General features: G+C 43.6%; 1 protein-coding gene across 1 annotated transcript; it reads left to right on the top strand.

Moving 5' to 3' along the window:
- The first annotated feature begins 9913 nt into the window (after positions 1-9913).
- Positions 9914-13765, top strand: LOC125443091 (cytochrome c oxidase subunit 6A1, mitochondrial). Its single transcript, XM_048514996.1, has 3 exons — positions 9914-10094; positions 11595-11734; positions 13502-13765. Exons 1-3 carry the CDS (start codon positions 9974-9976, stop codon positions 13586-13588), a joined length of 348 nt encoding a protein of 115 aa, XP_048370953.1. The 5' UTR covers positions 9914-9973; the 3' UTR covers positions 13589-13765.

The following is a 13765-nucleotide window of genomic DNA, read 5'->3' as shown; positions in this document are numbered from 1 at the left end:
GGTCATGAGGGGGGGGGGCAATTTTGCGCCCCCCACTTGACCTAATGGGTGGCACCCGGGGTCAATTGATCCCCCCATGTCCCTCTGGCAGATACATCCCTGCCTAGGCTCCACCCCATAATCTCCTGGGTTTTCCTATCCCAGAGCTGGCATTCTTAGGCTTTTTTTAAAAGAGCTGTGTCTGAGGAACAACGGGCAGTATTCTGTGCACACTGAGCAGCCAAAACAGGGAAATAACTCTCTCTCCCAGCACTGTTTCAGCATGGAAATGGCTGAAAGGAAAGTAGGAGTACTTCCTATTCCTGCAGCAGCTCTGCTTAATTTTTTAGAAACTGGGAATCCCATTCTTTTAAAAAGCGAACAACCAGTTTGGCTTATATCCTATTGCATTTACAGCAGTTTTTCTGTACTGTGAACAAGGGAACTTGCTTTTCAAGCTGCAGTCAGTTGCTGTTTTATCTAAAGGACTGAGGAGTGAGCTAAGTCCAAATGCAAAGCTGGTTTCTTTTGCATGTTCTAAGTTTTGCCCTAGACTTTTAAAAAATGAATAAATAGATCAGGACAGGTATCTGTTAATTCTGTTCCCACCCCCTAACATAGTCAGCCAAACTTCTTTGAAAACAACCTTACAAATGAAGTCCAAATAGCACTTAAATAAGCCAGCTTGCTATCACATTAGCCACTTTTAGCCTTCAAGAAAGAGACAGCTTTTGTTAGGGTTCCATATTTGGTTGCCTGGCTTCAGGCTTTACTTTCCATTGGCAACCAAGCAAATGGCTAGTTACAATTCCATCCTTAATGTGGATTTTGTTTCTCATTCAGGGGAAGCAATAATTCAAATACTTCTAGCAGTCTTGCAAAATAGGATATATGCATACTTTCCACAATGAAATACAGTTTTGTTCTAAATATTTTATGTACATTCAAAAGTAGCCATTTGTGTGTCCATAAGTCGGCATTTCCCAAACTTTTGATAAACAAAGTACATATATTTAGAATCAAAATTAAAGCCACACTTCTTATTCTTCTACTCAAAAAGAGAACCCATCCCCACTGTTGCTCTTTCCGCACATGCAGAATAATGCACTTTCAAACTGCTTTCAATCCTCTTTGAAGCTGTGCAGAATAACAAAATCCACTTGCAAACAGTTGTGAAAGTGGTTTGAAAACACATTATTCTGCGTGTGCAGAAGGGGCCTAAGTGAGCTGATGCTCTGGTAAACCTCCTCATGTTATTCACATGATTAAAAAGTATGTTTACTTTAAAATGTTCACATGTTTAAATGTTCATGTTTACTTTAAAAACTCTCAAAATGGCTTACAAAGTTCTAATAAAATAATGAGAATAAACTGGTAAACAATACAAATTTATATTTTCACCAGCTGTACAAAACCAAATAAAGTGAATTACTGTTCAAATTTTGAATTGACTTCATCCTGTGGTTAAATGATAATAATGATACAACCAGGCTTCTCACTGGGGAAGATTTCTAAAGTCAAAGCGCCACCACTTGAAAGGCCCTGTCTGTAGTATCCCTCTGCCTAATTTCTGAAAGAGGGTGCCCAGAGAAGGCCTGCAGAAGTATTTCATGTCCAGGCATATTCATGTAGAGGACAGCAGCCCTTCAAATACTCTGATTCCAGTCCACTTAATGCTTCATAAGTTAAAAACAGTGTCTTCTACTGTGCCCAGAATCAAACTAGGAGCTAATCCATATATATATTGCAGCACAGAATTAGGTAATTAACATCCTAGGCATAAAATGCCATGTTGTGGGTATTTTAAAACCCAAGAAAATAAGAAGAGCAACAGGACATGCATGTTTGTCTTTCATGTATTTAGGAAGTAGGGATTTCTTAAGGCCACGTTCTTTCTATGTTGGGTAGATGGGGACAGACAAGCTAGTCAAGCATTTGCATAGAGGGATTTATTGCAAGGTCAGTTTTTTCTCTGTAAGTCTGGGACACTGTGAGCACTTGGCTGTGGACATTACTAATTACTGCTCCTAATAAGAGGCACCAATTAGGAAAGGGCAATTCACCAGCTTAGCTTGTTCCTTCTCAAAAGGAAAGATGTTTTGATGGCCCACAGAACCCAGAGACCGAGATATTGTGCTGAAGCATCAAATCACAAGTTTTGATCAGGTGTTGTTTCTCAATATATCCTGCCCTTTGTTCAAGGATCTTGACAGTGGATATGGGGTCATTTCCCTCCCATTTTATCTTGACAGTAACCCTGTGTGGAAGCCAAAATAACAAGCAGAAGCGTATCTAGGGAAAATGTAGCCCAGTGCAAAAGATGAGTCCCCCCTCATGTGGACAGCCCCCTCCCCCACAACGACCAAACAATGTTTTTTTGCACCAGGTCTTGAAGTCAGTGTATGGACCCGGGGGGAAGGAAGAGGGATGTGGGGGACAATTTTCTGCCTCCCCATAACTAAATGGCCACAGCCCGGGGACAATTGACTCATGGGTCTCCCTGGGCAGTACACCCCTGATAACAAGTGATCTGCGGCACCTGATAGACTAACAAATGTACTGTGGCAGAGATTTTGAAAGTTCATGCCGTCATTTTCTTGCAGTCTTTCAGATCCCACCCTCCAGTTTTGTTCCTTGGGGAAGTGGATGACCATTGGGGCCCCAACCTAGAGCACCCAGCTTTGCATGTCAACTGCTCTGCCACAATCTGGCTTTGTCCTTTATGCAGCAGTCATGACCCCAAATCAGTTCTGGGGGAAGAGGGGCGTTGACCACTTCAGATCCAATTTCAGCTCTGTGAAAACAGTCAATATCAGGATGACCATCCCACAGAAAAACAGAATGTGCTTTCTGGACTTGCTTCTGAAATTTCACTGTAACTCCTGGAGCAATGTTTGAAATGATTCTGGGGATGCAGAAATGCAGACTACTTCATATGAAACTGTACATTTGAACTTCTGTGGAATAGAAGCATAGCAGAGAACCAAGTTGGACAATTTTGAGCCTGTCGTTTCCCTAATTCGCAGGCTTGTTTTGAAAGCAGAATGAGAAAATTCCATCTACTTTTTGGAAGAGGAATGGGATATAAATGTGATGTTTGACATTGTCAATAGAATTTATTTGATTTCATCCATTCATTTAGACCTGCAAAGAAGCAAACAGTATACAATATACAAATTACAACATAAAACCAGCCGTAACTTTTACATTTAAAATGACTAATCACAATATTTATCTATCTTATATAACATTGTGTGGCGGTCACCATAATGCTGACTCACATTTTTTTTTCTGCAACCACTTTCCTTCAGATCATAAGATCTGTGCTGCCAGTACAGAAGTAAAAAACAAAACTTGGTAATTCACGTGTTCATCCCCATCAGCAAGAAGAGGATGTTTCATAGACAGTCTTAGGCTAGGCCAGTGATGGCGAACCTATGGTACATCTGGCACCCGGAGCCCTCTCTGTGGGCACACGCACACAGAGTTCATCATGTGGGGGGCGGAAAATCACACCCCCCCACACACACACATCTAGGCTGGCCTGGGCCACTAAGCACGATGTGCGCGCACCACGGTGAGGTGAGGACTTGGCTGGAGGGCCTGGTGCCTGTCCTCAGGGTGGCTGTTGCCTGAGGGGGCGCGCAGAGGAGGCAGAGATGCTAGAGAGGCATAGAGTGGTGCATGCAGGACTTGCTAGAGGCTAGAGCAAGCTGACCCCTGCTCAAGCGTGTGGGGCGGAGGAAGAGGGAGCCAACCGTTTTTTTCTAAACTAAAACCTCAGCATTCAGGTTAAATTGCCGGGTTGGCACTTTGTGATAAATAAGTGGAGTTTGGGTTGCAATTTGGGCACTCAGTCTCAAAAAGGTTCGCCATCACTGGGCTAGGCACTACTTAAGGCTCAGTAATAACAATGTATACTTGGGGAAAACAAATTCTGGAATTACCCCTCACTCCCCTTCCATATTGGCCTGTCAAGAAAGTGAGTTGACCAAGGTGACAAAAGCCCTTGATGGTTTGCCACAGCAGGGCCACAAAGAGCCTCCTGAGCATGCCCTCATCGTTCCCTCAGATTGCAGAGAAGATGCATGTGTGGGTGTTCTGCTACTTATTTCCAGTGGCATCTTGCCTGGCTTTCTGAGCAAGCCAGGCTCCTCCTAAAATCTGGTACCCCAGTTCTCCCCTCCCAGCAGCCTTGTGCTTAAGGGAAGTCTTTTTGGTCCTGATTCCCATCGATCTTATCAAAGGACTCCCATGGGGAGATCTGGTGGGGTTATTCCAGGTTGCACATCTTCATTTGCAAAAGAAATTAGGCCTGGTCCTCTTTTCACATCCACAGATATCTCCCAACTGCTGAGCTCATCTGCAGATGACATGTTTTCCCCTCCCCTCCTCATGGGGTGCACTTCCTCCAACAGGTGCTCTTAAACAAAGCAGCTGTTCAATCCCCCAGTCCACTTCACTCTGTCAGGAAAGCTTCTTGGGGGACCATAGTCACCCTCTCACAGCCTAACAATCAGGGTTGTTCTTGTAAGGCTAAAATGGAGGAAAGGAGAACAATATTTTAAGTTGCTTTGGGTCCCTATTGGAAAGTTAGATACAAATATATCTAAATAAATAAATGTCAAAAATGTCTCTGGGGCACCCACGCAGTGTAGTCAGATAGCCCTTGCTTTTGAGATGTAGCTCTCTTTGCATCACACAATACTACTCTGGATACTATCCATCCAAAAACATTTATTTTTGGTCCCACTGGATTCAGTGTTCCTTAAAGTACTTGCCTTTGGCTGCATTGTACCCTGCCATAATATTTCGTTGTATATGAAGGTTCTTTTCATGGGCATGATACGTTATAGACGTTCACTTACAGAATGGTATGCAACTTCTTGACTGCGTGTGACATTTCAGAGCTGTCTGCTTCAGATGACCAATTCCCAAATTGTGTGTTGTGGTACAAAAGAGAGTGGCTAGTGTGCTGCAAAAAAATCAATAAATAGAAGCACAATTGAATTCTCATTCCCAAAGGAGGCTGCCTGTTGTCTCTGCATGCTGTAGCAATGCTCTATTCTTGCCTTCTTCCAAACACCCCCACCGGGAGTAGGAAATTCTGGCCCATCTCTGCCTCTGGATCATGCAAACCTGACTTGCTTCTAGAGAAGGCTGCTCATTGCTAGGTTGCCAACTTCCAGATGGAGCCAGGAGAAATTCCAGAATTATAAATGATCTCCCAACAACCAAGCCCAATCCTTATAGAAAATGGCTGCTTTGGAGGACACTCTATGACAGTGGTGGCGAACCTATGGAACGTGTGCCAGAGGTAGCACTCAGAGCCCTCTTTGTGGGCCCGCGCACCGTCGCCCCACTTTGGGCACTTGGCAGTGGCATAATGCCAAGGAGGCAGAGAGTGCACGACACACTGCGCACGCAACCCTGTGGGGGTGAGGCGAGGGCGTTCTGGGGACGTGGGACATGGTGGGGATGTTTCAGAGCATTCTGCAGGCGTTCCAGGGCAGGGTGGGGACAAACATGGGCGTGGCAGGGGCACAGGGCACACATGTGCCCCAGGCGCAGTTTTCCCTTGCTCCGTCCCTGGCACTCAGTCTCTAAAAGGTTAGCCATCACTGCTCCATGACATTATTCTCCGTTAAGATCCCTTGCTTCCCCAAACCTGCCCCCCCAGGTTCCACCTCCATATCCATCCCCAAAGTTTCCATCCGGGAGTTGGCCACTGTAGATGGCACTGACTCTCCCAATGGGCCCTTGTTTGTGTCCCGAAAGCACAAAGTGACTCAGTTGGAGCTGGCCTCCTTTGAGAGTGGATTGGTCTTACTCTTACATTCTGTAAAAGTAAAACTTTGAAGAATAAGGGTACCTCCAATTTCAATTCAGAAAAAAAGAAGTTTGGGAAACACTGTTGGAAATACTTCCAAGCCTGCTCCCCATCTGTCCGTGGTATCTCTGCAAGGAGACATTGAAGAAGGGCATCTGTAAGCAAAACATCCCGCTGAGATTCTGACATGAAAGACATTTGAAGGAAGTTGCTCTCCCGTCCATGAAACCATTGCCATCAGAGTTTGAGCTTTCTCTTGGAGTAATTAAGAGTCACCCCTTTCTCTTGTGACCCTTGTAGTGTTCCCCTCTCTCTCTGATTTCCACATGAAAGGAATCCTTAGGGTGGGGTGGGATCTCCTCCCACCTTTTCACATTCACAAGGCCGCCAAGACATAAATAAATCCTTCTCTGAAAACAAGAGCTTGTATGGAGTCTGTGGCTGCATGCCTATGTGTGAAAGGGAATTTGTGTGTGAAGTAATCTCTGCACAGAGGAGGTGGCGAGAGGAGGGGAGAGGAATTGATCAGCAAGTACAAGCTGCTGTACCCTCAGTAGCTGAGGTGGTATAAGAATGCAGATTTATTGTGTGGACGATTGTGAAGGCATTTCCACAGTATTGTTAATGTATATGGCACTTGATACAGTTTTGTGAACAAAAGGGTGGGGGGAAGTCCAGCCCAAATGAGTTTGCAATCTACTTTTTGTTACTTTGGGTTGACCAGAAGCAAAGAAAGAAGAGGGTTGAAAGTAGAGCTGCCAATCTCCAGGTGAGGCCTGGAGATTTCTGAGAATTACAACTGATCTCCAGAAAACAGAGATTCATTCCCCAAGAGAAAATAGGGTGATCTCTATGGCACTAAACCCTGCTGAAGTCCCTCCCCTTCCCAAACTCGACCTTCCAAGGTCCCACCCCCAAATTTCCAGAACTTTCGCAAAATGAAGTTGGCAACCCTAAATGAAAATAAGCAAATTCAGGCTTGCTTCTAGGCATCTCTTTATTTCTCTTTCCATCTATGTCCAGCCAAACTAGTCAGAACATGGAAATACATAAAAAATACAATAAAAATACCAATTAAGCCAGTCTTGTTGCCAGTACTAAACAGGTTTCACAAGCTGCCAATTTGCTTCTAAGCATAATTTAAGGGTGTCTGTGAAGAACATTGCGGAGGCAACGCACAGACAGGGCAGAAGTTTTTATTTCTGGCATTTATCTTCCTAGAGAGATATCAATTAGATAAAGAAAGGAAAAGGTCTCTCATCAGATAAGTCACTGTGCCATAGTGCCCTCCTAACTTCCAAACCCATTTACTTCAGTGAATGTAGACGGGTGTAACCAGTGGTGGGATTCAGCAGGTTCGCACCACTTCAGCAGAACCAATTGTTAAAATGCCTCTCGTATACAACCAATTGTTAAATTATTTCAATCCCACCACCAGAACCACTGGGTGTAACTCTGCTTAGGTGTACACAGTCTGTTTCAGCAACACAACAAAAACCTTTGTGTGCTACCTTGTAACTAATACATGCGCAGTACAATCCTATGCATCCTGGATTGGACTAACTCTTATCTGTTAGCATGAAGAAAGTTTTTGTAGGATAAAGCCCACTTCAACAGAAGAGAGATCATGAACAAGAGCTTTAGAGCCATTCTGCCCATTATGATACAGTAGCTCTTGCTGTGTATTAGGCCAAAGTTTTCCCAGGCCTGTTGCTAGAACCTCTCCTTCTCCCTCACCATTCTTTGATGGCAGTTTGGCCTGGCCACAACTTCTCTGTTTCAGGGTGGGGAAGACTAAAAATTGCGGAAGGGGGTGGGTAGTGCTAACCAGCTGCAAGGGATCAGCTCTGTCCTATCGGATAGAGGCTGAGGACAAAGCTGATGAGACACATGCTTTTGTTACGCCTTCTTCTCCTGGAAGATTTTGGATTTATAAACTGCTTTCTCAACTATAAGGAGTCTCAGAGGCTTACAAACTCCTTCCTTTCCTCTCCCCACAACAGACACCTTGTGAGGTTGGTAGGGCTGAGAGAGCTCTGAGAGAACTGTGACTAGCCCAAGGTCACAGCAGGTTGAGTGTGGAGGAGTGGGGGAAAATCCTCATTCACCAGATTAGAATCTACCCCTCATGTGAATATACCCCTCATGTAAGAAATCAAACCCAGTTCTCCAGATGAGAGTCCATTGCTGTTAACCACTAGATCACATTGGCTCTGGATGGTAAGAAGTGGCAGAAGTCTGAGTGATACACCAAAGACTCTTTGGGAAGCTTTTCAAGATTGGAGAAGGCCAAGCCTTCTTGGGCACCTAGCAGGAGGAGAAATGACTGCTCCTTCACCCAGTTGCCTCTGCAAAGTGATATCCAGGCTGGGGTTGGCAAACAGGATACCCAGAAAAGTGATTGTGAAGTTGCTGGTGATTGTATTTTTTTGGTCCAAGGGGAGGGCAGTTCAACACACATGCATATGCACGGAGCTGCCTTACAACAAAGTTAGTAGTGTGTGCACTGACTGGCAGCAACCCTCAAAACTGGAGATGTCAGGAAGTGAAACTTGGATATCTGCATGTCAAGCAGGTACTCTACCCCTGCCTCAAATTTACTACAGGACACTTCATGCATATTCTTTGGGAGGGGGAGGTTCCAGGGACCAGTTTGAGAAAGTTGTGTTAGTACAAGAGCTCCCTCTTGTGCCCTTTGTCAAGAATGGTGGGACAAAGATATGCTAAAATGTGGTGTTCTCAGATGGGCCACCCCCAGAACTGGTTGCCCTGGGAACAGTGTGTGTACCCTGGGGAATGTTTCTTTGAACTAAATTGTAGAGAATTTATCAGGGAGATGAGCTGGGCCTCTTTACCACCAATCTTTCTCGACCCTTCTCAGGGTCAAGCAAGATACCAAGGCGATCACAGAACAACACATCATTTTAGGCAAATCTGGGCTGCTGTAAGAAGGAAGGTTATTTCCATTCTTCTCCCCTGTACAGTTTTGCCTCTTAAAACCACTCCCACCTCTACTAATCTAAGAAAAAAGAAACAACAAAGATGGACATGGTTGCTCGTCATGGCTGATGGAAATACAGCAGTGGCGGTGGGGGGAATAGCTGGCTCCCTGTGTATCCCCCTCCCCCGCTAGAGATAAAAACATCTTCAAAGGACTTCCTGACCTTTCCAAAAGACAAACCAGCAGCATGCCACATTTCCTTTGCCCTGCAAAATAGAAGAACACTATAAAAAAAGGGGAGGGGAGCCAGCAAAATTGAGAGGAACGGAAGGAATTGTAGTGCCATTGGGCACACAATCAACCTTGGGGGTAAACTGAGTATGCATTATCCTAAAAAAACAAAAAAGCACACCCTGCTTTCAACCCTGTGTGTTCAAACACCTCTCTATAGTCTTTAAGCAGCAATGAGAGGCACGCTAAACAAGCAACCAAAGGAGGTGTTTGGGGAAACGATATTTCTTCTACACACGTGTGTGTATAGAAAGTGTGAAGGATCTCCTTCAGTTTTCAGGCAAAGGTTGGCTTTCTACTGTATGCTTAACATATCACATCAGAGAACACTAAAATTAATTACAATAACAGAGAAGCAGGTGAAGAGTCCTACATACATCCAAAAGTGCCTCACAGAGTTTCCTGTCCTGATTTAAAGCAGCTATATTTGTATAAACAAAGCCACATCTAAAATGGGGTCTAGCAAATTTGCATTTGGTGATTACGGGTTGGATTTCACACGCCCATGCATCATTTCATTTTTCTGGTTAATGACTGGCAACTGGGTGCATGGAAAGTATTGAATCCAAGGTTAATCCGAACACTAACGTCCTACTAAGATCAATTGTAACTAAAAACACATTACGTTTATCATAGGATACACACATAAAATAAACAAAATAACTGAAGTTTCGCTTGTTCTGATTCAGGAGGGAAAAGATCATTCTCATCCTTACAAACAATTTTTTAAAACTCCGAAACTTTATTGTGCAGAAGCAAAAGAAAAGACGCATGCGCGTTACATAAGACAAGACACCATAGGCCCGGGAACCACCACACTCCTCGAGTCTATTGACTTGATGACGTCATCGATCGCCGCCGGAGGCGTATCATATTTCCTGTTCCGGGTTGGCGGTTGCGGCTGATGTCCTTATACTAGTTGTGAGTGTAGGATGGCTTCAGTGGCGGCGCTCTGCAAAGTCTCTCGGCGGCTTGTCACCGGGGCTCCCCGCCCGGGACTGAAACGGCTGCTGTCGGCGGCTGCAGCAGGGGGTCATGGGGAAGCTGGTGGCTGTAAGTTAGCGGGACACGGGATGCGACGATGACCTTGAAACAGCGAAAATTCCTATCAGGCTTCCTAATGGTGCGGGATAGAACCTCCATGAGTAGAAGCAATGTACCCGGGAGGATCAGATTCTGTAGAGAGCTTTCTGCTCTCGTGGGCTTTCAGGGGAAACCTGGCCATATGGGAAATCAGGCCGCTGGGCTAGCCCTGGCCTGCTTTCTCCCCTGAATTTTTGGAATAGCTCAGCTGGTGCGCTCAAGTGCCTAGATCCAGAACAGGCTTGGCGCTGGAGCAGAGTTGCAAGGATCTCAAGTGCTTCGTGCATGAGTACTTCTCAATGTGATTTTTAAACTTGGCTTTCAGATAGAGATTTGGAACAAAAGGAAATAGGGGAGACAGTCCATACTCTCCAGGGTTCCACATCAAAACCGAAAACTTTGAAATCTGAAAAAAGCTATGAAACATTTTCTCTTCATTTTTAAGGCAAGCTTTTACTGACTCAGAATATGTAGTATGTCTTACACAAAAATCTCAGTTTATAGCATTAGACATTAACTCATGCATATGTTATAGTCAGGTGATATTTTAAGCATGCACACTCACAAATGAATCATAGAGTTGGAAGGGGCCATACAGGCCATTTAGTCCAATCCCCTGCTCAATGCAGGATCAGACTAGAACATCCCTGAGAAGTGTTTGTCCATCTATCTCTCTAGGCAGCTGATTCCACTGTTGAACAACTGTAAAAATATTTTCCCTAATATTCAGAGGGTGCTATAATTTAAATCCATTATTTCAGGTCCTATTCTCTGCTGCCACCAGGAACAGCTTCCTGCCCTTCTCTAAGTGGCCCTTCACAACCTCTTCTCCAGACTGAACATTCTCAAGTTTCTAAACTTTCTTCATAGGGCTGTGTGTGTATATATCTGTATATAGAATAGAATAGAATAGAATCTTTATTGGCCAAGTGTGATTGGACACACAAGGAATTTGTCTCCGGTGCATATGCTTAATTAATGTTTGACAATTAATATGCTATGACATCTATGATTATACAGTATTAAATAGTTGGATTCTTTCAGTGATACGTGATTAGTTGGATTCTTTCAGTGATACAAGTGATTAGCTGGATTCTTTCAATGATACAAGTGATTAGCTCAATATCAAAATGTATTTCTTGCAGTATTAAAACTTTGAGACCATTTCTGTACAAGGAACACATTCATTTCTTTACTGTGAAATTTGTGTGTTCTATTTTGAACCCTTTCCCCTCCCTGGTTCTCATCTGACAAAAAGTAAAATATGTGTGCTGTAGTAGGATAGGGTGCAGTAATTTATTTTTTAATTTGACAAATATTCAAATTAGTACTGTTTATATGTACTGAGTTAAAAATGAATCAATTTATGTTAAAGCATTAAAATAAGTTTAGTCTTGAAAAGAAAGCAAATATCGTGTGTATTTCAGTTTTTTCAGAACACGTATCTTTTTTTCTTTCTTTCTCAATTAGCCCGTACATGGAAGATCCTGACCTTTGTGGTTGCTCTCCCAGGAGTTGCTGTCTGCATGCTGAACTGCTACCTGAAGTCTCAGCATGAACATGAAAGGCCAGAGTTTATTCCTTATGCACATCTCCGCCTCCGAACCAAGGTATTTGGCTTAGGCCAGCATAACACCATATCATTCATTCAAGATGGTTATAACTGTTAATATTTTTAACTTCCAGCTAACTGAACAGGAAGAGAAGTTCTTGCCTCATGCTCTGAAATTTTGTTTGACCCTGGTTGAAAACAAACTTTAAAGTTCATTAGTGCATTGGTAAGGTAGTGGCGTTTTTAATGTAAATGATTATGTTTGTGTTTTTCTTCAGATAATGTTTCATTTGAAGCTTCTCTTAAAATGTAAATTCCCACATATTGTAGTTTGGATTTGGATTTAAGAACATTTTTTAATCTTTTACTAATTTATGCACACACCAAACACCTTTGAAACCTAAGGCCCCTATCTTTACTGTTTAAATAGGATTGAATTGAAGTGTTTTTAATGTTTTGCCCATTTTATTTATCTAGCCAATGGTCACCCTTAGAGCTTCCATAGCATAAGTAAAGATTCAAACCAGATAGTAGTCTAACAACCACTATATCCTGGTGGTATTGAAAGCTGGTGTAATTCAGCTGTTTTTCTCTAATTTAGAAGAAGAAGAAGAAGAAGAGTTTGGATTTATATCCCCCCTTTCTCTCCTGCAGGAGACTCAATGGGGCTTACAATCTCCTTGCCCTTCCCCCCTCACAACAAACACCCTGTGAGGTGGGTGGGGCTTAGAGAGCTCCGAGAAGCTGTGACTAGCCCAAGGTCACCCAGATGACGTGTGTGGGAGTGTACAGGCTAATCTGAATTCCACAGATAAGCCTCCACAGCTCAGGCGGCAGAGCTGGGAATCAAACCCGGTTCCTCCAGATTAGATACACAAGCTCTTAACCTCCTACACCACTGCTGCTCCTTTATGACATCTTAACTGTTTATGTGTGCCACTGTGGATGTTTCCGCTTACCAAATGTTGTATTTCAAGAATGAATATGAAGAGCAATTCGTATTTCATAATGGTGCTTCTAAAGTGGTAATGCCTTAATAGTAGAAGACTTTTCTCCAGTTTTGTACTAGAGGTGATACTAGCTCAGTGGTGGCGAACATATGGCACGAGTGCCAGAGGTGGCACTCAGAGCCCACTCTGTGGGCACGCGCGCACAGAGTTCGTCATGTGGGAGGGGGTGGAAAATCACCCCCCCCACACACACACACATATCTAGGCTGGCCTGGGCATGATCCTTTACCTGGGAGTAAGCTCAGTTGCTGGCAATGGGGCTTGCTTCTGAGTCCTCCTAGGATCGTGATTCAACTATTTGAAGTGTTGCACGGTTGCTTCACTAAGCTTACTCCTGAGTAACGCATGCCTCGGAGCCAACCGTTTTTTCTAAACTAAAACCTCAGTATTCGGGTTAAATTGCCCTGTTGGCACTTTGCAATAAATAAGTGGGTTTGGGGTTGCAATTTGGGCACTCGGTCTCGAAAAGGTTCGCCACCACTGTACTAGCTGCTGGATCTGCAGTAGCTCACAGGTCTGAATTCAGAGAATTGGTCTCTGTAGCTGAACTTTTCCATACAGTCATAAACCTGTATAAACCAGCATAAGGTAAATATAGTGTACACAATTAAAAGAGAGCAAAAGGCTTAAAGCTAAAAATATAGATCCAGAGTGTCCCTGCTCTCTTTAAATACTTTTTCACTTGTTGAAGAGTATCATGGAAATTGGAATTGGAAAAATATATTAATTTGCCTCATTGCTTTCAGTTTATTTAAAGAACTAAAAATGCCTGAGGAAACGCAGCCCAAACCTCCTCTCTGCCTTCTCTTTTTCAGCCCTTCCCTTGGGGTGATGGAAACCATACTCTGTTCCACAATCCTCGTGTTAACCCTCTCCCAACTGGCTATGAAGATGAAGATTAAACACAAGAATCAGTGCAGAACCATGGACCACTAAGGTAGCTGGACCAGAACACAGGCTGGGATTCATAATCAAAATGTTCTGCATTCCTTGTACTGTCAAATTACGAATTCCATCCTGATCTCTAGCAGTTTGTTTTTTCGCAGAGGTCACCTAAATAAAACTATTCCATACAAGTA

Source organism: Sphaerodactylus townsendi, linkage group LG13 (genome assembly GCF_021028975.2).
Source record: "Sphaerodactylus townsendi isolate TG3544 linkage group LG13, MPM_Stown_v2.3, whole genome shotgun sequence".
NCBI lineage: Eukaryota > Metazoa > Chordata > Lepidosauria > Squamata > Sphaerodactylidae > Sphaerodactylus > Sphaerodactylus townsendi.
The sequence above is the reverse complement of the archived record's forward strand: the minus strand, read 5'-3'. Positions and strand labels throughout refer to the sequence as shown.

What these genes read in the sequence shown, in the direction of transcription:
- LOC125443091 (XM_048514996.1), top strand. Translation starts at nt 9,974, where the DNA reads ATGGCTTCAGTGGCGGCGCTCTGCAAAGTCTCTCGGCGGCTTGTCACC. An exon ending in TCATGGGGAAGCTGGTGGCT is followed by an intron (nt 10,095 to 11,594) that starts GTAAGTTAGCGG and finishes TTTCTCAATTAG; the next exon opens with CCCGTACATGGAAGATCCTG. An exon ending in ATCTCCGCCTCCGAACCAAG is followed by an intron (nt 11,735 to 13,501) that starts GTATTTGGCTTA and finishes TCTCTTTTTCAG; the next exon opens with CCCTTCCCTTGGGGTGATGG.